Here is a 22,708-nt window from a genome sequence, read left to right as displayed (position 1 = left end):
CAGGGGTGGCGGGATTGCAGGGGTCCCTTGTGGGATGGGGACACAGGGTGAGCTCCCCCTTTCCCAGGGCCGGTGCTGCCCCCGAGCCGGTCCTTGTGCTGGGGCCCTTCCCCAGGGCCGTGCTGCCCCCGCCCGGCAGCGGGGCTGTGCTGCAAGCAGCAGCGGGCGCTGGCACCAGCGGTGGGGAAGGGGCTGGGCGGGATGGGGAGCCTGGGACTTCGGGGAGGGGACACCCCAGCATCTGTGCACCGACCCAGCAGCACTGCACCAACGTCAATGACCCCCCAACCCTCCGTCCTGTGCCACACACACTTACACCCCCCTCCACCGCGTGCACCCCCATCCCTTCCCACACACCTCATTGCATGTGTGTACACAGCTGGGTCTGCCTCAAGCATCCCCCCCGCCTCAGCTGTGCCCCCCCAAGAAAAAGGGCCGGATACAGCAGATAATTTATATATAATATATATATTTACTCTTTAAAAATAAACCTTCGGTCCCCACTACCGCCTGTACAAACTACAAAAATAAACCTTTGCTCTCTTTGATATAAATAACTTAGATGGCGTGTTGGGAGGGGGCTGCCCACCATGCCCACGCCTGGCATGGGGACGGGGCCCCCAGGCCACCCCAACTCAGCGGCAGTGTCTGGGGGCCCAGGGGGTGGGAGCTGGGGCCACAGGCACAGCAAACACCGCTGGAGTTAAAGTGCTGGGTAGCGGCGCAGACGGTGCCTGGGATGGGGATGGGGACAGGGGTTGGCCTCATGGACAACCCTTTTGCATGGGGACACCGGGAGAAATTTGCTGCCCCAGCGAGATGTGCCTGGTGGCACCACAGGTGCCCACGTCAGCGTGCCCTGTCCTGGCCCTGCACCAGCATGTGCTGTCACCAGGGCAGAGCATAAACGTTGCACGAGGGGCCATGGGACAGCTCCAGAGCTCAGCACAGCAAGGACTAACCTAAAGACCCCCCCCAAACCCTGCCTGTGCAGTGGGAGCAACAGGCTCCCCGGCTCCATGGTGCATCCCCTACCTCCAGCCCCCCGGTGCTTGCCGGTGGGGAAACTGAGGCACAGAGTAGCGTGTCCAAGGGGGTGAGCTGCCCATGGTCACCCAAAACCCCATGGAGCAGGGACATGAACCAGGTCTGTGACCCGGCCCCAGGCTCCCGCTGCCTCTGGCAGGCAGCTCTGCACCGGCAACAGATCTACCCCCTCACTGCCTGCACCCGGGGTAGCTGGGCGAGGCCACAGGCTGAGAAATAAATCTTTTAAAATAAGCTTAAAAATATATATATCTCTATAGATAGTTTCCCTTTGCAATAAATAAAGGTGGGGGGGGCCTGCCTCAGGCCTTGCCCATGGCACCCCAGGACACGGCTGGCTTTGGGGCTGTCCCCTTATCGGGATGGGGGCACCAGGGCACCCTGTTGGGGAACCCCAGTTTGTGGTCTGGGTGGGGGGGACCCAGGAGGAGGTGACAGGGAGCAGCCAGTGACCCCATGGGGGAGTTGGCAGGGCACTGAGTTTGTCGCACCAGCAGCTCCAGAAACAGAGGGAGGGGAGTTAGTGCTTCCATTTCTGGGCGTGGAACAAGCCCAAGGCAGGGTAACCCCAAACCCTGGGAGGGTGGACATGGCACCATTGGCACAGCGTGGCCTGCACACAGCTTGCATAGAAGTGCCAGCCTGCCCTGCTGAGTCCCTTTACAGGGGGTACAGGGGGCCGGTCCTCCTCGGCCAAGACTGGGGGGCATCACCGCTCTGGCGATTAGCAGCACGATGCGGGCAACCCCGCTCTGCACCCTCCTGTGCCCACTGGGCACTGGGGAGATGCTCTGCCCAGGAACCAGCAATCTGCAAGGAGAGAGAATTGGGGGGTCATCTGGGTCCCTCCAAATCCACCCTGTGCCCCCATGCCAGCATGCAGAAGCCCAAGGGTAGGATGCCCGTGTCCCCAAGCTCACCTAGCGTCGGGCACCTGCCCCATGGTGTCCCAGGCTCTGCATCTCGAAGGCATTGGGCATGGCGGTGCTGGCGGTGCTGGGCTCTTCCAGGCAATCCTGCTCACCACTGGCAAAGCCCTCGGGGCCAAAGCTGGGGTAGGAGCCGGGCAGTGTGGGGTGCAGGGCCACTGTCACTGAAGCAGTGGCCGTGACGGTGGTGTAACTGCCGGCAGGACCCTGCAGGTGGGTGCTGTAGGCAGGCAGGGCTGCAGGGGGGACTGGCCGGGCAGCCGGCGGGCAGGGCTGTGGGTAGTCTCGGGGTGGCACAGGGCACGGCTCCCCAAAGGGCAGAGGGGCCGAGGGCTGTGGGCCAGGAGCCTCCTTCTTCCCCTGGACCTCCAGGCTGTCCTTGTAGGGCTTCAGCACCTGGGGGAGAAATGGCATGTGAGGGGCCCCAGCCATGCTGAGCATCCCACCAGGGTCACAGGGGACCCACGAGCCCCCATCCCCTGACTCTATCCGCCACCACTCTCTCAGGGGATGCCACAGCGGGCAGAGACACTCACGGTGATGTGGGGAAAGCTGGGGTCCTTGCCGGCCTCCAGCAGGATGTGTGCTGGGGTCTGGGGCACAATGAAGGGTCCCCGGGGGGTGCCTGACCCCATGGCCTCTGCATAGCGCTCTGTGTCCGAGGGGTTGGGGAAGGTGGCGGGCCAGGCTGGGGTGCGCCGGATGTACAGCCCCCCAGGGCCCAGGCATGGCGGCACCGGCTCCGGAGGGGACAGACGGGGGCTGTTATCCACGAGGGATGCCTGGAGAGAGAGGGGACAGTGTCAGAGGGACCAGAAACATGCAGGGATGGAGAAGGGGGTGGCAGGAAGTATGGGGTGATGTGACGATGGGGCGAGGATTGTGTGGGGTGATGGATATGAGGTGAGGCAGAGATGGGGTCAGATGGGTCAGGGAGGGATGGGGGGAGTCCAGTGCGGAGTGAGGTAGGAGAGGGGTCAGGCAGGTATGAAGCAAAGAAAGCATGGGGTAAAGCAGGGACGGTACAGGGTAAGGGATGGGCTGAGGTGGGTATGGGGAGATGTTGGGAATGGGCAAAGCGAGCATGGATATAGGGTGAGGGGGAGTGGGGGCTGAAGAGAGGTGGGTACAGGGTAGGGAGGGGCAAGGACAGGCAGGATGGGGTCTCTCATACCTCAGGAGGTGGCCCGATGACGGAGAGCAGGACGGGCAGCAGCACCAGCCCGTTCAGCAGCCCCAGCAGCGTCAGGATTGTGAGCACCGCAAAGAAGTACCTGAGGGGGCCGCAGGCAGAGGGGATGAGTGGGAATGACCCTCATGAATCCTGTCCCACCCCGAATATGGCCTGCCACATCACACACCCCAGCCCTGCCGTCTCTCCCCAGCCTCCATCCAAGACAAGGTGGGTGTCCCCAGCAAAACACATCCTCGTCAGCTGCTCCACATCCCCACTGCCAGCCAGGGAGGCTGCCATGATCACCAGCCCACACTGCCAAAGCTTTTGAAGGGCAGCAAGCAGCTGGTTTACTCCCTCCAGCACTTACCTCATGATGAAGTCAAACTCGGAGCCAGCCAACATGAGGACACCCAGGAGGGTGGAGACGGCACCGTCCATCACAGGTGCAAAGGTGTGCTCCAGCGCTGCGGCTGAGCGCACATTCCTGCTCCCAGCGGCCGTCAGAAAGCCCTGCATGGGGTAGGGATGTCATGTGGGACTTGTCCCCATGTGCCACCCGTGACATGACCACCCACCAGCACATGGCCAAGGGGGTGAGGGTGCCAGGGAATGGGAACTGGCGTGGCCCACGGCTGGGCAGGGGTCTGCCTGCACTCACCAGGGCTACGTGGACAGTGAACTCCACACCGATGCCCACCGAGGCGATGAGGATGACCACAGGGATGGCGCTCAGCTTGATGCCCATCAGCCCCATGATGCCAAACAGCTCCACTGCCATCATGGCCAGGATGGAGACCTGGAGGCAGTGTGATCAGTGAGGGGTGGCTCTGACCAGCTGTCCCATCTGCCTGGTCTGCCTGGCATGCCCAAACCTACCCCTCCATATAGGGCAGCCTCACACCATTCCCCCTTTTCCCTCTATTTGTGGTGCCCCTCTGTTCCATCTACTGGAAGTGGCCCTCACCCTCCTTCTGCATGGATATCCCCAAATCCCTGCCCACTACATGTGTTCCCTTCATGAGGGGTGTCCCTGATCCCTCCATCCAGGCTCTTCACTCACTGCCACCTCCATATGGGTGTTCCTCCTACCCTCTTCTGCCTGGACGTCCCCAAACCCCTGGTGCCTCCACATATGTTCCCTTCATAAGCCATGTCCCTGATCCCTCCATATGGGTGTCTCCCACCCACTGCCACCTCCATACAAGTAAGTGTCCCTTCCACCCAGCGTGTGCCCCTGCCCACCCCATTGCCCTGATCCCATGAAGCAAGTATCTAGGACCACCCAGCAGGATGGAAACAGGGCTGGATGTCCCAGTTCCCACCCTTTGGGAGGGCAGCATGGTCAGATGTCCCCCCCATACCCATGTGTCAGGAGGCGTACTCACGATGATGCCGGCTGTCCAGGGGTTGAGCAGCAGCAGGGCGCAGACAAGGAAGGTGCAGGCCAGCAGGATGCTGATGGCCAGCAGGAACCAGTGGCGCAGGCCGATGTACTGCTCCCAGAAGAGGAAGGGGTAGCCGCTGGGGTAGCTCAGCACCCCATGGCGCTGGGCAGCCTCTCTGCAGATGGCCCGTACGCTCTCGATCGCCTCCACGAAGTCAGCTGTGCGACGCAGCCCACTCAGGTAGAAAGGGAACTGGGCGAACTCCAGCGGCTGGGCTGCTGGGACTGGGGAGGAGAGTATGGGTAGTATGGGGGTACGGGCAGTATGGGGATATGAGCAGCACAGGGACACCCCATCCACACCAGTCTTAGCATAGCCCGGGCAGCCCAATGCCTGTCTGGGTACCATGGGGCTGGGGAGCACACAAGGAGCAGACTGGAGGCAAGGAGGAGGGGGTTTCTCTGCCAGCAGGATGCTTTTGGGGAGCAGGGGAGCTTGTGTGGCAGAGGGGGAACAGGGTGCAGATGCTCCTTTGCAGTGAGATGCTCATGGCCTGGAGCACAGGGATGTTACTGCACCAGGATGGTGAAGGGCAGGGGGAGGTGCAGTGGGATGCTCATGATGTGGGATGCAGGAGGACACAGGGCAGTTTCTGTACCGCAGGATGCTGACAGAATGAGGGATGTAGGGGGGTTTATCTTCAGGGGGATGCTTGTGGGGCAGGAAAGGTGCATGGAGCAGGATTCTCTGCAGGGCACTGCTGGGGGGCAGGCAGGGGATGTGGGGAGCCCACTGTGCTCACTCACTTCGCAGGTTCTCGCCCGTGGTGTCGTACTTGTCATGGATCCACTCAGGTGGCGGGGGATAGAAGTTGGCCTGGGAGGCAGCAAAGCCCAGGGGGTCATTGCTGGCCCACACCGTCAAGCAGATGTAGAAGGTGTCGGGGGGAATGATGCCATTTTCATCCACCAGACGCCGCGTGGTCAGCTACGGCGAGAAGAGCAGGAGCAATCATGAGCAGGGCGGCAGGCACAGCATCATCCCCAGACTGGTCATCCCAGCCCCGTCCCCCTGTACCTGGTTGAAGTTGAAAGGTTCCTTCTTGTTGCCAGTCTGGATGAGGAGCTTGTAGGCCAGCGCTCCATCCTCAGAGCCGTTGCGGTAGCTGTCATGGGTAATGCGCCCCGCTTGCCAGTCCCTGTCGAATGTGGCCTGGAGCCCTAGGGACACAGCATGGGGGGTGAGTGTCCCTTGGAGCACATCACTCTGCATGGCAACCTGTGTGCCCCGGGGAGCATGGTGACAGCAGGATGGGCACAATGAAACCCCAGGGCTCAGCTTGGCATTGCTGGGCACCTTGGGAACAGGACCACTCTCCCCAGGGTGCCACACACAAGGGAAGGAATTCCCAAGCCAGCAGGGAGAGTGTGAGCTGGGGAGGTCCCTGGGCAGGGGAGGGTGTGGAGAAGAGGGATGTCCCTCACCTCGTAGCCAGTCCTGGAAGTAGTGGAGCCACATCTTGGGCAGGTCACGGTTGCCCTCCCGCACCACGTACTTGACGGTGCTGAAGGCCTGGTGCAGGTTGAGCAGGGCAGCCTGGGCGCCCGGGTAGTGGAAACCACCCTTGGTGACGATGAACATGTTGTAGAAGGAGAAGTACTTGAACTGGGCTGAGATGAAGGCATGCGCCTTGGTGTCTCGCGGCACGATGTCTGTCAGGTAGAGCCCGTCGTGCACCATGGTGGTGCCATAGAGGCTCAGCCCTAGCAGCGCCAGGAACAGCACCGCCACCACCGCCTGCGGGGAGAGTGGGGGTGAGGCAGGGTCCTGTGCCACCCACCCACCTTGGGTGGCACCGCTGGGGCTGTCCCCACCTCACCTTGGTCCGGGTCCGCAGGAGCAGCGGGGCATACTTCTCCCGGGCGAAGTCAGCAAGGCTCCAGCGGCAGAAGGGCAGGGGAACACACTCCCGCCCGCCCTTGGTCTCGTCCAACTGGGCCAGCAGGTCCCGGGTAGAGCTGGATGGGGCAAAGACCTGCGAGCCTAGGGGGTCGGTGGGGGGCAGGAGGACGGTGGGTGAGGTGCACACTTGGGAGGTGGGTGGCAGGACAGTGACGACATGGTGGCCTGAGGGGTCGCAGCGGGTGAAGGCTTGCACAGTGGTGGTGATCTGGGTGCTGGTGGCCATGCCAGGGTGCCCATAAGGGGATGGGTGGCAGGCGTGGTTGTCGTTGGCGTCAGCGAGTTCCTGGGGTTGGATCTGGATGACCCGTGAGGAGCAAGGGCTGCAGGGAGAGAGGAAAGAAGGAGAAGATGTTGAGGGAGAGGAGCAGAGTCACCTCATGCTTCTGGGGGGGACCTATGGGGTCAGCCCCACCCAGGACAGCCCAGTGCCGGTACCTGTAGAAGCAACAGAGGATATCAAGCCGGCGTTTCTCCCGGCGGTGCAGGTCCAGGCTCAGGATGGCAGGGAAGACGAATAGCACCATGGCAAAGTTGAACACGACAACCACAGCAGCCTGTGGGCAGGGAGATATATCAGAGTCGGGTCTGGTCACCCCTTCCCACTGTCCCCTTGGAGAGGGAGCCCAGCCGAACCTGGAGGGAGAAGGCACGCAGGGCAGGGATGGGCACGAGGGCTGCCATGAAGAAGGCGATCATGTTGCTGATGGAGGTCAGAGCCACGCTGGTCCCCGTGCGCTTCAGGCACTCGCCTGTCCGCTCCTGCGGGGACAGAGGGGGTGACGAGAGGGGTTGCGGGGAGGTGAGAAGGGGCTGGGCAGCCCCTGGGCAGGGCTCGGTGCTCACCTTGAAGGGGATGTGCTGGCTGGTCTCAGTGAAAGCATGAGCCAACAGGAACATGTCATCTACACCGATGCCAAGGGCCAGGAAGGGCAGGACCTGACAGAGAGCAGCCGGTGTCAGTGAGGAGACACAGCCACTGCCCAGGAGGGGACCCAGCCACCTGGCCACCTTGCAGTCCCCAGGGTGCCACAGCCCCATGGTACCTGGCTCTTTCCCCAGCACATACCTGGGTGGTGGCTGCATTGAAGGAGATGCCCAGCAGCGAGCAAAGCCCCAGGCCAGAGGCCACAGAGAGAGCCACAAGCAGGACCCCGGCCAGGCCCACAGCCCCTTGGGACTTGGAGCAGTCCCATCGCAGCATGGTGACGCAGGCGTAGGCCAGCTGGAAGAGTGCAGCGGGTTAGCAGGGACAGGGAGGCAAGAAAGGGACGGTGGGGGATGGAGGGAGGGGACGTACACACCATGAGGAGGTAGCCCCCGGCCACCCGGATGGCACTGACGTCAGAGAAGGACTTCATGATGTCGTTGAGTGTGGTGGTGGAGAAAGCGTGGACACTCTGCGTGGCGTTGGCTGGGATGGAGTCCTGTGCCAGCTGACAGAAAAGCACCCTGTTAGAGCAGTCAGGACCCTCCAGCTTCCCAGTACATCCTCCCCAGAGCCACCCAGGGTGTCAGCATCGCCACTGAGGGTCCCTGGAGACCCAAGACCACAAGGCAGTGGTGCCAGGACCTGTGGCCACATAAAAACCTGGAGGCTGGGGATGTGCAGCCATGTGTAGGCTCAGCCCTGCCCAGCCACACACAAGGTCTATCACCAGTGCCTACCTCTACAAATTTCCTCTGCCAGGCCTCCAGGATGGCAGCCGCCTTCTCCTCACTCCAGCTGATGTCGTGGATCTCGTAGTCATCCTTGAAGTGCTCAAAGAGCTGCCGAGGGCTCATGAGGAGGAACATGGTCTGCAGGGCCTCAGCGCTGGGGAACAGGCACACACCTTGCTGGAACCAGCTGCAGTACCCTGGGATGTGGGAATGGGTCTGTCCCCCACCCTGGACTCCCAGGAGAGGGCCCATGCATCCTGCTCTCTGTCCCCGCCTTGCTCCAAAGCACTGCCCCACTTGCCAGCACCATGCACTCAAACAGCCCCACAGCCCCTCTTGCAGCCAGGGAGGGTTCTCACGGGCACTGGATGAGGATGAAGGAACCCTGCCCCAAACCATCGCGGGGGGAAGTGCCGCAGCTGGGGATACCCGCACTGCGGCGGACTCACCGTAACAGCTTGCCCTGGGAGTCTTTGGTCGTGCCGCCTAAAATCAGCTCCTCCTGCCAGCGCATGAACTTCCTGGAGAAGCCATGGCAGCCTCCTGAGAGCTCAGCTGGGATATCGGGGCTCTGAGGGCAGAGGGGTCAAGACATCAGGGATGCAGGACCATGGGGCAGGTAGGAGAGAGAGCAGCAAGCCCCCACACCCCTCCTGGACCCCAAGGGCTGTGACCTACTTGCTGACTCTGCTTGTTGGGGGCACTGGGGGGGCACTGGGGGTCTCGAGGGTCCAGGCAGGGCCGCTCCATGTAAGCCTGCCCCACTTCTGCCTTGTCCAGCAGCTCTTTGAAGCCTTCAAGGGATGTGAATTGCCCTAGCTCCTCCATCAGCTGCAGAGGGTCCAGGTTGCTCCACTGAATGTCTGGGCGGCCTCTGGGGAGAAAGCAGAACTGAGGTGATGTGGGATGCCGAAATCCACATGTAGTACCACCAACATCACTGCCACCCCCTCCCATGGGTCTCAGGGGGTGCCCTGGAAGGCAGGGCATGAGGATGTAGAGCAGCAGCATCAGTCCCTACCCCTTCCCAGGGCTGCCTCCAGCATCCCCCATGCCCTGCACAGCACAGCGGGCCGTGCCCTGAGTCAAGTAGCGTGCCTGATCCTGTTAGGCTGGGACAAAGCGGGGGGAGCCCGCCCCACCGCCTGGCCCCGCTTTGTGTGAGCAGTCAGGCCGATTACTGCCTGCAGGCTAACATCTTGATAGAGGGGAGCAGGCTCGCAAGGGCACCTGGCAGCCCCTCCAGCCTCTCCTGCCATCTCCCCCCGGATTGGAGGTTTTGGGGCTCAGCAGAGGTTCTGAGGGCTCAGGACAATGCTGGGAGGTGGCCATGGATCAGGTCCTCGGAGGTCTAGTGGGACCCCATGGGAACTGGGTACCAAGGAACAGGGGCTTTTCCATTGCCCGTGGATGCTCTGTTCCCTCCATCCCAGGCTGGCGTGCCGGGGGCCAGCTCCCAGCCTCGGCTTCTTTTTTAAAACAGAAAGGACACACACAAAAAAGCCAATAACCCAGCCCAGTGCTCCAAAGGGGAAGAAAAAGCCTCAAGCGAATGTGGGCTCTGGGGAGAAATGCAGCCTAATAATTCATGAAGGCTGGCTGGGCCGGAGCCGGCCGCTCCAGATTCCCACATACCAACCAGAGCTGCTACTGCTTCCAAAGAGAGCCCCTTTTATCTGTTTTCGCTTGCTTCACTGAGCCAGGGCAAATCCTTTTGTCTTTCCATAGATTGCTGCTCTTTGTTCTCCCAGCTCCCGCCCTGCTCACCCCTTGGAGTTAAAAAGGGGGACGAGTCCCCATGGGCCGGCTGGTGCTTGGCCAGGGTGCCCACCTGGGCACTCGCTCACCCAGCTGTAAGGAGAGATGGGTCCCACCACTGCTGTGGGTTACATCCTGCCTGCCATCTACCCCAGCACCAGGATGCTACCATCCCCAATGGATGATGCCACCAGCATCCCACTCAGCACAGTCACCCCTGCCCCGCTCACTCCCACTCCCGGCTGCTCCCCAAGCTGGGATGGGGAGAACCTGAGGTCTTGGGGGTACAAAGCTGGTCCCCGAGTCCTGGCTGGGGATGCTGTGTCCCCTTCCCCCTCCTTCCGTCCGGCAGCAGCCTGAATAAGGCCACTCTTTCATCTGTTTGGCAAGGGGCAGCTTTCAGAGCAGCATTAGCATGAGAAAGCGCGGGGCTGCGTTTGCTGACAATGCACAAGCTGCCCCGGCTCTCCCGGACAAACACACGCGTAAACAGAAGGAATGTTTGGGGGGGGCTCCCCCAACCCAGCCCGGGGTCCTCAGCCCCACCACTGCGGTGGCAGGGAGCTGGCTGGGAGTCACCCACCACGCACCCTGGGGACTCTGCACCCTCTGTGTCCCTGAGCACAGCTCAGGAGTGCAGCTGACTCCTCGCCATCGTGGCACCCACAAAGTGCCGGGGCGGGGAGCAGCCCCCAGGGACCTGCCTGCAGCACGGCCTCTGTTCCCACGTCCCCATCCTTGTCTGGTGTCACTGAGGCCAGGTGGACAAGGACAGGGACCTGTCCCAGGGTGTTGACCCAACAGGACAAGCAACAGTGGTGGGACCATCCTAGGGCTGAGCAGGACAAGCAATAGCACTGTGAACCTCAGGGCAGCAGCACCCAGCTGCACGGGGAGGACAAGCACAGCCCCTTGGTAGCCCCCCCAGCCCCCGCTCCCAGCCACAGTCCCCCGCACCCCAGGATGGCTCCCCACACTCACGGGAGGTAGGCTGAGCCTCCCTGTAGCTTGGAGCCTTCCCAAAAGCAGTCCAGAGGTGTCAGGATCACACAGGGGAACAGCTTTTCTATCATCTGTGGGAGAAGCAGATGTGAGAGGTCAGCAGGGATGGGTGAGGCTCCCCCTGCTCCCTCCCACCCCCAGCCCTGCTGGGCTGCCCAAACCTGCATCCTCCTACATGGAGCTTATGGTGCCTTTGCAGCACCTGAGGCTGGTAACCCCATTCCCACCACAGCCCATCCACTGCCTGTTTCTTGGGGGATGAATCTCCTGTGGGGGGGTTTCCCTGGGAGTCATGCCATGCCCACCACCACTTACCCTCTCGATCATGCCGTTCTCAATGATGGGGACACCTGACTTGTAGCAGATCTTATTCAAATCCCATGATCTGGAAAGGCAGAAGGAGGAGTTGAGGATGGGCATCATCCCATGGGGAACAGAGCAAGGGATGTGGGGGACACACAGGACACAGTGGGGGTCCCTGTCCCACCCTCGTGCAGAGCTGGACTCACTTTCCATACAGTGAGACTTGGACTTTGCTGGCGGCCAGGGCCGCCTCGAGGTGGAGCTGCAGGGCCTCCTGCGTCAGGATGTTTTCCCCATCCCGCTTCGGGGTCTGGATCAACATTTGGGAGGTGTAGACGGACTCCTCACCCAGCTTCTCCTTGGTGTAGCGCAGCTCCTGGCTCACCCGGCTGCCCGCTGCAGAGGGGACAGTAAAGTGCGCTGTCAGCACGAAGGTCAGCAGAGACCTCACCCTACCAACCCATCCTGCCCATCAGGATGCCCAGGGAAGGGGACAGGCAGGAGCACGGTCCCGCAGCACCACATGGTGCCACATTAACCCCGGGTGGCTTCTTGCCATAGGGTTCCCCAACTGCTGCATTCTCTGTGTGCTCACACTGAGAGGACCCAAGCTTGGAGCACCCCAGCCCACACCAGCCCAGGCATCCCTCTTCCCATCAACACGGATATTTCCAGCTCCAGATTTGGCTTTGCTTTCCCTGGAAAAACCCCACAGATGGAAAGCTGGTGAAGTGGATGGGACACATCCTGCCCACTCCCACCTTCAGCGGGTGCCACAGATGCCCAGCACAAACTGACCCTGATGCAGCAGTCAAAACTAGGGACACCCCATCCCATTCCTGCCCAGCTGCTCCCTGGCACCCTGAGGCAGGCAGCATTTTGGTCAGGGGATGGATATAGGGATAGGTGGGCATCCCCAAAACCCTGCAGGTGCAGGCTGTCCCAGGAGGGCTTGGGGACAGGGGACAGACACAGTGCTGGGGAGATCCACAGAACCCCTTTCCTCCCACCAAGGCTTGAGGATCTGTCCCCGCCAGCAGCAAGAGAGTTCTGAGTGTGGCAGGGCCACAGTTTCTGGGAGAAGCTGCTGACTTTATTTACAGATGCCTCGGTACAGAAGAGAAATCCACCCCCAGCAGTGCAGCTGGGGCTGAGCTCAAACCCTGCGTGGCCTTTTGCGTGGCAAGCACTGTTCCAGGGACCCGCACCCCCACCGAGCAAAGGGCTCCCATCCCTCCCAACACAGCAAAGAGTGGACACCACAGCATGCAGGAGGGTGGGAGGCTGAGCCTGAGACCCCTAAGCACAACACACAGCTGCCACCATGCCAGCTCCCTGCCAGGGGTGGATGCTGCATGCAGCCCCCACCCCTGTGCCACCCACCAGAGATGCCCCAGGGTGCCTAGGGTCAGGGCACATCTCAAGGCAGCGCTGCTGGTGGGGTTGAAGCCATCTCCTGCCCAGCCCTGGGTGCTGGGAGAAGGAGCGGGTCAGGATTCATCCATGCCGGGACGCTCCCTCAGCAAAAGGCGGGGGCCCCGGCAGGCCTGGCCCCCCGCCAGCACCGAGGAGGCCAGAGGGAGACCACAAATAAGGAGCAGAATCTTCCCTTTTAATGACTTATTATATGGTTTTGTGTTTTTTGAGTGTTTTTTTCCCTGCTTTTTGAGAAGGGGGGGGCAAGCGTCTGTATTGTTCCTGGCTGGGCTGTGGAGCAGCTGGTGTCCATCAGATGCCAGTTGGGATGAAGGTTGTGCCAGGGCCAGGGAGGGGGGGACATGGCCACAGCCTTAGTGTGTGTGTCAAAGGGGATGGTGGCGCCCGGGGCGAGGGGACGAGGACACAGGGAGGGTGGGTGTCCCTGCAGGGGGGTAGGGACAGGACAAGCCATCCCCTTCCCAGCAGGCTGGGAGGTCGGGCAGGAGGTGCACTGAGTTGCTCTGATCTCAGCTGCACCACCCACGCTGAACCCAGGCGGGTGGTGGGATACAGCGATGGGGGGGTGCCCGGCATCACTGCTGCTCCCGGGGGACACATCCTGCTGTGCCCCACGGGCATCTCCGCCCAGCACAGCCACGGGAGGAGCTGCACATCTGCAAGTGTGGTGGAGTGGGGTGGGGAACCCCCCAAAAAATTAAAGAAAAAAAAAAGATAAAATAAAAAGCCATCCCTTGTAATTAGTGTTAATTTGGAACAGGGCACTGCGAGCCGTCAGCAAGCTTCAAAGGCCGTGAGGAAGCCTCAAATTCCAACACCCTAATTAACCAAAGAGCAACATGAAAAGACAAGGCAGCGCACACAGGGCTGCCAAGGACACTTCAAACGGGCGCGCGCCCGCCGGCCGGCCTGGGGATGGGAGCAGAGTGAGACGCCCCATGCCGCACGCAGCCCCCCAGCCCGCGGAGAGGGACGGGGGGGCACCCCGATACCAACAATGAGCACATTAATGAGGAACTGTATGTAAATTTTTTTTTTTTTTTTTTTTTTTTTAATTCCAATTAACAAAGAGAGCCCTTGGCTTTTTCATGCAAAGGGCCCTCTGGTTCCAATCAGGCGACCCAGTCCTGCTTATTAACAGCCTGCTCCACTCTCTGGTGGGGGGCTGCCTTTCCCCCCCATCTCTGATTCCCTTCCCAGGCTAAGGGAACCCCTCCCCAGGCCCCAACAAAACCTCACAGCAGGGACTGGAGTGAGGACAGTCCCCAGGGGCATCCATGCCTTGCATGAGCATCCTCTCTGGAGGGGGGCACCGCTTCTGGGTACCACTGGCTGAGGGTTTCATGCTTGGGGGTGTCAGGGGGTCCAGGCACAAAGCAGTGTGTGGGCTGGAGGGTGAACGGTACTCCATATCCACCCACACCCCAAAAAAAACAGGGTGCACAGCAAGATCCCACCGTGCCCAAGCAGGGAGTGCATGGTTGCCAGGGAGGGGACAGGGTCCCCAACAGCAAGGGCGGCTGTGTGTACAGCTCTCTCCCGTCCACAGGCCACACCGGGGGAGCCCTCCCCATAATTACAGCATCCGCCACAAAATTACAGAGCAGGGCGGGAGCCTCCCTGCCCCCTTCCTGGCCACCCTGCCTGAGCTGCCCACCGCCCCCCCCCACGACACCGCTCCCCAAACCCTCCTGGCACAGGACCCACAGCCACAGCCCCAGGGCTGCAGCCGCTCACTGTCACCCAGTGGCACCAGCTTGCGCCCTCAGCTGCTGGGATCACAGCACCCTGTGCCAGCACCCCCACATCCTCCAGCCATGGGCAGCCTCAGGCTGAGGGGGGAGGTAAAGGTGTTGCCCCTGCTCCCAGCCAGGAGAGAGCCCCTGCATTGCCCTCCTGCCCAGGAAGGGGTCTCACCCAAGGTCACTCTACATCCCTCCGCAGACTCTCAGCACCACTCACTCTTGGTTCAGACAGTCTGGGGGCAAAGGAGCCCATTTTGGGTCCTGCTGCCCCCCAACACAGCTGTAAGCCACTCAGCACAGGGCTCACACCTCACAGCCACCCCACCTGGCATGACAGCAAGGGACAACCCGCTGTGCCCATCCAGGGCAGGAGGTGGCCAAGCCCCACGGGAGTCCTGTCCCCAAGTGCCCACGGGTGAGGGGCAGCGTGCCCAGACAGTGCTGGGAGGGCAGTTGGTCAGGGCGGGCTGCCAGCCCCACAGCGAGCTGTCCCCGCCTGGCGAGGAAAAAGGGGCTGGAGGTAAGGGGGGCCATGGGAGGTGCTGGGGGGTCACAGAGAGGCACAAGTGTCCACCCAGGAGATGCAGGCTGCTGCAGGGACCACTCTGTGTGTCCCCAGAGCAGGTGGAAGCTATGGTCAACAGCAATGCCACTGCTCCGCAGGTGGGACCCTGCAGTTGTCACCACTTGGGTGACCCAGGTAGGACCAAGTGTCAGGGAGGAAGCACACCTGGGTACGTCTCAGCTTGGCCTCCAAAAAACAGGCATTGTCCTCAAGCCTGGGATAACAGGATGTGGTGACAAACATGATGAGTCCTAGATTCAGCTGGTGCACGGGGGACACTGCAGCCCTGTGCCAGGGCCACACCAGCCCTGACCCCAGGTCCAGCCGTGCTCCCCAGCAAGGGAAGAGCTGGGAGCAGTAATGGGGGAGGTGTCTCCTGGGGAGCAGCCCCCTTTCCACAGCACAACATCCCAATGCCAGGACTAGAAACCCCCGCTCAAGTCCACATGTGGGAGGAGGGCAAGGTCATGCTGAGACTCATGATGAAAAGTCACCTGCAGGGGGAACCCCCTCTACAGCACTCCCCCCCCTGCCCTGCAACAAGGTGCACCCATGGGGCCAAACACCAGACCTCCAAGCCACCCCACAGCACAGACAGAGCAGATCACACTGGCAGATATGCCCACTTCTGGGTGATTAAAGCCCTCAGGGGCATCCAAGAGATGCCAGCGCTGTCCCACATCCCATGCACCATCCCACATCCCGGTGGGAGGGGGTCCCGATGCGCTGCCCCAAGCATCCCTCACAGCCTGCCGCTTCCCCGTGCCGAGCAGCGCGCAAGCTGGAGGCCACCTTCAAAGTGTTGTGGGGCGGATTAGCTGGATTAGGGAGGCAGTGAAAGGACCCATGCTGCTCCGGAGGAAGTCTCGCCCAGGGCACGCTGAAAGAGCCATTTTTACCTGTCCCGGCTGCTACCGCCGGCCTCGCCAAAAGCCCCACGGCCCCATCCTGTCAAAACACGTCCTCCCAGGCCCATTCACCCCACAGCACAGTGCCAGCCCCGGAGAAGCGGGGGGGGTAGGTGGGTGGCAGATGGGTGTCACCAGCACCACCGAGAGATGAACAAGGGCTCGCTACTGTCCCGGCACCTCCAGCCAAACCCCAGACCCACCAAATGGGCTCCCATCATTCAACTAAGTCAAGAGGGGCAGCAGAAAAGGGGGATGCCTTCAAAAAGCCAGCAGCGGAGGGCTGAAAACACCCATTTGGGGATGGCTCCCCAGCTGTCGGCCCCAGCCAAACCCTTTTGTTTAACAGCAAAGCTAAATTAATGTCTTTATTACCCCAAATCGTGGGGCAACAGTTCCCAGCACAGGGAGGGGGGGCAGCCAGAGCTCACACCGCCCCAGCCAGCAATGAGGGGACAGTGCGACACCCAAAAAAGTAGGGGGGGAAGAAAAAGGGGGGAGAGGGGATTCAGTTGGGAACTATTCACTGCTAAGACTCCTGTCAGCATTGACATAAATTTCCACTGGTGTTGGCATTTAGGCATTTGCCATTTCCATATGTATAGGGCTGCCTGTACTAATTATGCTAATCACCCCCTCTGTTGGCTGCTGTGAAAAATGGCCACATTAGGCACTCCACTGCTTGCTAATGTCACTTAATGTGTGGTTGAAACATACATTCATCCCCCTCTGAATGGTGAAATTTTTCCACATTGCTGGCTTCATTCAGGCAAGAAATGAATTTTTTGAACTCAGACCACTTTTCCAGGCCCGAGGGAGAGGCAGATAATAAAACCCTCTTCTCGGGCCCTGGCGCTGCCCCCTCCCAGCCACCAAATAACATCTAAAATGAAGAAAAAAAGCCCCCTCCCTAAGTCCATGGATATGTCTAAGTTTAAAGAAAAAAACCCTCACTTTCTAGGAATTCAAGAAATATACATAAAGTTGAAAAGCAAAGCAAAATGGATAGGGGCAGATAAGCCACAGCCATCTGTAAAGAGTCCTTCAGTCTTTTTGGGTTAATTAGCAAAATTTTCCAGCCCCAAAAAGCTGACTGAGCTGTCAAGGAAGGGAAAAGGAAAAGCAAGAGGTTTCACGCTCGCCTCCCGAAGATAAATAAATAAAGGCGAACTGCCTGTGCCCCATCTTTGGGCAGGCAGGGGCTGCTGGGCGAGCCCCCCTGAGAAGAAAGGTCCTTTCAGAGCCAGCCGCGGCTGGGAGGGAGAAGGTGCTTTGGAGCGGAGGGCAGAGCCATGCAGGCAGGATTTTGGGATAACGGGGACATTGCTGCATGGGGTATCGAGGTCCTGGCTGCCCCTCACTCCTCCAAGCCCCAAAGGATGGGGGCACAGGGTCCCCAAGGACGCCCAGACCCTGCAAACAGAGAGGACTGCAGGGTCCTGAAGGAAAAATACCATCAGGCTGGGTAGGAGGGTCATCAGGACAATGCTGGGGACCCTGGGCAGCCCCGTCCCTCCCCATGTGTCCCACACCTATGCCACTGCACCCCAAGAGGAGCGGGGACCCTGTTCCCCACAGGACGCCCATCTGGGGACAGAGCGGGGACGTGGCAGGCTGGGAGCCGCCCCTTGGGCGCGAAGCCGGCTCAGGCCAGATCCTGGCAGGCGTCTTGCTGCTCCCACTGCATGGACGAGCTGCCACGGGAGCCCCCCACGCTGCCAGTGCCAGCCCCACGCAGACCCTCAGACCAGCTTCGCCTGCTCCTTTCTCAGCCCGCAGCACTGATGCCTCACCCCACAAAACCCACCCGCTGGCAGCAACAAGACCACCCACCTCTCCCCGTGCCCACCCAGGAATGGCCATGGGACCCTGCTCCCCCCACGGCTGCTGCCCCACACCCCTCCATGGGTCCCACTGCACACAGTGGAGACTGGGCTAGGAAGAGGGTCCAGATGGACAGTCTCCCGAGAGCAGATGCAGGGTGGAGAGGGCACCGAATATCCATCCTTGGGTTTTTGTTGTGGCTTTCCCATCCCTGATTCTCCTCTCTCTGCAATGATGGAGCCAGCCAGGGTCTCCTCTCCTGATTGCCCCTGCCATCGGGGGAGCCCCTGGGCTGCACCCCAGTCCTGGGTGCCAGGGAGGGGATGCCCCTTACCAAGTCCTGTTGCAGAGGTCAAGGAAGGATGAAAGCTATTGCCAAAAGTTACTGCCACAGGGGCTGAGGGTGTCTCTGCTTCATGTCCCAAACAGGGAACGAGGCAGCAAATTCCCCTTGCCCCCATACCACACATCCCATTTTAATCCCACCAGCACATCTGGGGTGTTCCTGACCCCTCTAGGAAAGGGATGGGGTCTCCTCTGGGGAGATTCAGCAGCTCTTTGAGAGCACGACGGCTGCGCAGGACACTCGGCTGTTCCGGTTAGGAATTAACCCGGCCTTCCTTTGAACCAGCCCTCGGTGCTATAAATCAGGCAGACCCATTCACCACCCAGGGCTCTGCCTGCCCAGAGCTCACCGCCCCGGTCCCTTGGCCCTGCGAACACCCTGGGAGAGCCGGGAACAGCTGCCAGGTGTCTAGAGGTAACTCAACACTCACCACTAGCCAGAATTTCAAAGCCTCTGAGTGGCTAATTGCTTTGGAGGAGCCTAATTGAACATTTCCACAGTCGAGTCCAATTTATGGGGTGACACGGGCTCCTTCCATCTCCCAAAAAGGGATGAGAGTCAGGCATAACGCCCAGGGCGCCACCAGCAGCCCCAGCCAGATCCAGCCCATGCGACAGCCTCTGAAATGAAACAGGGAGCCCTGTGCTTTCCCACGGTGGCCAGGGTCAGAGCTCAGTCTCAGGAGGACCTGTCAGGGGATCTGCCATCCGCACAGCCCCAACGCTGACCCCAGCCATGGGGCCAAAGCAGCGCTGCCCCCCTGCTCCCCTGGTGGCAGACGGCAGCTTGGTGCCCACATAGGAAGCAGCTCTCTTCCTTTCCCTGCCCAACAGACCCCCAGTTCCCAGAGGGCTGAGCTCAGCCTGCAGCAGGGGCAGCCCAGCTCGGTGTCATGCTCCGCTCCCATGGGGCTGAGACCTCACCTGGCTGAGGTGGTTTGGCTTGGAGCATCACCAACCCACATCTCACAGCCTGGCTAGGCAGATGTGAGCCAGCACAGACCAGCTTCAGCAGGGTTATCAGAGGCTCCCCAGGACCCTCAACCACTCAGGCCCTGAGCTGGGGGACCAGCTGGGACAACAAGATCAGGTCCCCACACACATAACCTGCCCCTTAAACACCCCACAGCACTGCCTCAGGGCTGGGATGGACCACACTCCTGCAAACATCTCCCCACACAGAAACAGATTGGGAAGGAAACAAGGTCTTCCAGCATCCTGGGGATCCCAAAGCTTTGGGGCCAGGCTGATCAGGGCATCCAGATTTGCCAGCCTGAAGGCAAGGACTGTGCTGCCTCGACTTGTCACAGCAGTACCAGCCCCCCTGCCACATCCAGGGATGGGAGAAAGTAGTGGCTGAGAGAAGCCAGAAGCAGCTTAAAGCACTCAGGATCAAACCACAGAGTCTGGGAAACCACATCCTGCTCCCCAGTGGGAACCCAGGCCCTTCTGCCCCCAGTAACACACATCTCCACACCAGAATGGGTGATCCAGAGATCAAGGAGGGCTGGGTACACCCGAGGACACCAAGGGATGCTTTGATCTCGCTAGAAAATGCAGAAGCAGAAGCCAACTGAGAGGCAAGGATCCACAGATAATTATGGGGGAGGTAGGCAACCCCACAGCTGATACACGAGACTGAAAGAGCTGCTGCACGAGACTGAAAGAGCTGCTGCAGGGATCCACATCCTGACCCACACATGCCTGTCAGGGACCCGCAGGACTAAAGCCACCCCAGCCACCTTGTCCTTGGTGGCCACAGGTAGTGCCAATGCCTGAAGGCAGCCTCCTTGAGCACGCTGCAGTCATGCCACCCAGGAGCAAGGCATGGAGGGGTCTGCCCCAAATGGGGAAGAGCCCTCCCAGGAAGGCCAATGGCCCCAAGCAGCATCCCACAGAGCACCCCCAGCATTGCACGCCATTCCTGGGGCTGTGTGTACCCATCATCTGAGAAAGCACAGGACACCCCAGGTCAGTGGTGTTTCACTGTGGGGTTTAAAAAATAAAAATTAAAAAAAGAATCCAGCTCTTGACACCAAAGAAGCTGTCCCAGTCATGAGAAACAGCCAGGTCCTCAAAGAGGCCCCGGCACCCAGGCTGTAGCCACACCACAATGCGGGGGAATACCCCCCAACAGCAGCCGCAGTACCTCCTGGCCATACTCATGCGAGCAGGGAAGCACAGTGGGATGCAGAGCATGTGTGCGAGAAAAGCCAGGTGTTTGGGCACTTCCAGTTGTCCCCAGGTTTGGCCCCTTCCCCGTCCCACTCTCCACCCCGACGTGCCACAAGTCCTGTTCCCTCCCAACAGGAACAACCACAGCCACTTCCCTGGCTCCGGTTGCATGAAACGCCAACTCCTTGCAACCCCAAAAGCACAATAAAAATCCAGTAGAGCCAAAGCCACGACCTGGAGCAAGGAAACCACCAAGGGAGCGTGTCCCTCCTCCGGCAGCCACCACTCCAGCACCAGCCTGAGCGGGAGGTATCACCGGATTTCTGCTATGTGGTGCAGAGGAAAGGGGTGATGCAGACAAGACCTGGGGAGGACAAACACCCCTCAGGAGTGAGGAGCAGGTGGGAGAGCCTGGCGTTCCTGGGTAGGGGTGCGTGCATGCATCTGTGTGCGAGCAGCAAGGGAGCACAGCGCCTTTTTTTTTTAATTTAAAAAAAAAAAAAAAAAAAGGGGGTGGGAGAGCAAAGTTGCTTCTATTGTTGAACCAAATCCAAGAGTAGCTGAGGACCACACAGGGAGCGGGGCGTGGGGGAGGAGGCAACGCTCCCGCACAAAGATGGCTGACACCCCTCCGCTGAGCAACATCTGCCCCTGCACAGCACTCCGCCGGGGACCCCAGGCTGGGAGACCCCCCCCCCCCCCAGCCAGGGCCTGGCAGGGATGAGGGGCTGCAATGCGGGGTGCTGCCCCCCCGGGCGCCTCAAAGCAGGAAAGAGGTGCAGGGAAAGCGAATCCCAGCGCCGGGGAGTGAAGCCGCAGGGAGAGGGGAGAGAAAAATCCACGCTGGAGTTATTAATAACAAAGGAGGGGGATCAACCGCTTCCACTCGGAAACGGGGATTTGCTCCTGCCTGACCCTGCCTGCTCCTCCGTCCCCGCCGGGTAGGGGTCCCTGAACCGGGACCGGTGGCCCCGCGGCACTGGCCCTGCCCCGGCACACGGCTGCGACCGGCCCCGGCGGCTCTTCCCGCGGGGAAGGGGCCCGGCGGCGGGGGAGCGGCACCGCGGCAAGCGGGTGCCCATGCGTGGGGTGAACTCAGCCGGCGGCGACCCCCGTTCCCGCCCGTGCGGGGACGCGACGGCACCTTCGAGCAAGGGACCCCTCGGGGACACGCGTGGGAGTCCTTCAGCGACTGAGCACACCGCACCCGCGCAAGACGTCGCTCGAGCGACCGCGCAGATGGGACCGCCACTCGCGGGCATCCACGACCCCGTCCTCCGCGGCCCCGCACGCAGGAATCCCGGCGGTATCATCCTCCTCCCGCCCTGCTCCCGCGCTGTCACCTGCCTCCGGGACGGCCCCGCACCTCCGCACCCCGCGGGAGGGACAAAGCCGGGTCCAGGAGAGGGACCGTTCCCACGGGCGGCTGAGCCCGTGGAATCGCGCTTACCTTCCACCCAGAGGTGCTCGATGTCGGTCTCGATGGAGGCCACCCGCAGCCCCACGGCCAGCGCCCCGAACACCAGCAGCCCCACGAAGAGGACCTTCCCGCAGTGCCGCTGGATCCGGCAGCCCAGGGCGAAGAGCAGCGCCTGAAAGCGGGCCCGCAGCCACAGCGGGGCCCGTTGGCTCACGGCCCTACCCTGGGGAGAGGGCGAGGATCAGGCTGGGAGCGGATAAGGGGAGCCCCGGCCTGGGAGGGAGCCCGCAGCGGCCCGGGATGCCCGCGGCGGCGGCCACGCTCCTTGGGCTGCGGAGCGGGACCGGGACCCCTCCGGCACCCGCGATGCCGGGGGTCCTCGGCCGGGGAGAGAGCGGCTCTCCAAGCCGAGAGACACGGGGTACCACTCCCGCTTCGCGCTTCCCCGGCCCATCCCGCGCTCCTCCGCCCTCCCTTCGCGCAGCCCGAGCCCCCCCCAGCCAGGAGCCCCCCGCGGGAGCGGGCGATGTTCGCCGCTTACCTCGGGCAGCGGCTTGCGGCGGGCGGCGCGGAGCGGTGGCGGCGGCGCGGAGCGGCGGGGCTCGGCCGGCATGGCGGGGCGGCTGGCGGAGCTGGGCACCCCCCGTTATGTGGGGCCGAGCACGGCGGCCCCCATGCGCGCGGCGGGGCCGGTGGTGCCGGTGGCGGAGCAGCGCGGTGCCGGTGCGGAGGGCTGTGTGCCGCCGGCCGCCCGCCGCGCCTCTAAAGGGGAGGCGGGGGCGGGGGGCGCCGGGGCCGCGCCGCCGCCGCCGCTCCCATTGGCCGCCGCCGCCGCGGCAGCGCCCATCGCCGCTGCTAGGCAACGGCGCGCCCGCCGCCGGCGGCCACACACGGCGGCACCCCCCCGCCCGCCCCCCCGCACCGCACGGCCCGGCCCGGCCCCGCCGCGGGGGGGAGCGCGGCGGCGGCACTGGGGGGCGGCCCGGTCCGGCCCGCCCGCGGGCAACGGCACCCCCCGCGCCCAGGGCTATCCCCCCCCGCCCCGTCCCGGGACAGGCAGCCCC

The 22,708-nt window shown here is 61.8% G+C and overlaps 1 protein-coding gene across 3 annotated transcripts; it reads right to left on the bottom strand.

The window, feature by feature from the left end:
* Nucleotides 1–449: 449 nt before the first annotated feature.
* Nucleotides 450–22,393, bottom strand: PTCH2 (patched 2). 3 transcript variants are annotated; one of them, XM_065071552.1, is made up of 24 exons: nucleotides 22,186–22,387; nucleotides 21,675–21,867; nucleotides 11,432–11,621; nucleotides 11,238–11,307; nucleotides 10,902–10,993; nucleotides 8,841–9,036; nucleotides 8,612–8,733; nucleotides 8,169–8,316; nucleotides 7,805–7,936; nucleotides 7,570–7,725; nucleotides 7,347–7,439; nucleotides 7,137–7,262; nucleotides 6,939–7,057; nucleotides 6,418–6,823; nucleotides 6,023–6,335; nucleotides 5,616–5,758; nucleotides 5,345–5,525; nucleotides 4,539–4,822; nucleotides 3,812–3,949; nucleotides 3,521–3,663; nucleotides 3,151–3,250; nucleotides 2,513–2,758; nucleotides 1,968–2,372; nucleotides 450–1,857 (listed from the first exon to the last, which is right to left on the bottom strand). In XM_065071552.1, exons 1-23 carry the CDS (start codon nucleotides 22,255–22,257, stop codon nucleotides 1,968–1,970), a joined length of 4,068 nt encoding a protein of 1,355 aa, XP_064927624.1. In that variant the 5' UTR covers nucleotides 22,258–22,387; the 3' UTR covers nucleotides 450–1,857. The 3 variants fall into 3 exon arrangements, with proteins under 3 accessions (XP_064927624.1, XP_064927625.1, XP_064927626.1); XM_065071553.1 differs by lacking the exon at nucleotides 7,570–7,725 and having other exon boundaries at nucleotides 1,637–1,857; XM_065071554.1 differs by lacking the exons at nucleotides 450–1,857; nucleotides 1,968–2,372; nucleotides 2,513–2,758; ... (11 more) ...; nucleotides 7,570–7,725; nucleotides 7,805–7,936 and having other exon boundaries at nucleotides 8,175–8,359; nucleotides 22,186–22,393.
* Nucleotides 22,394–22,708: the final 315 nt, after the last annotated feature.

The sequence above is a fragment of the Columba livia genome, chromosome 8 (genome assembly GCF_036013475.1).
Source record: "Columba livia isolate bColLiv1 breed racing homer chromosome 8, bColLiv1.pat.W.v2, whole genome shotgun sequence".
Classification (NCBI taxonomy): domain Eukaryota; kingdom Metazoa; phylum Chordata; class Aves; order Columbiformes; family Columbidae; genus Columba; species Columba livia.
Note: the sequence above shows the minus strand (reverse complement) of the source record. Positions and strands in the feature narration are given on the sequence as shown.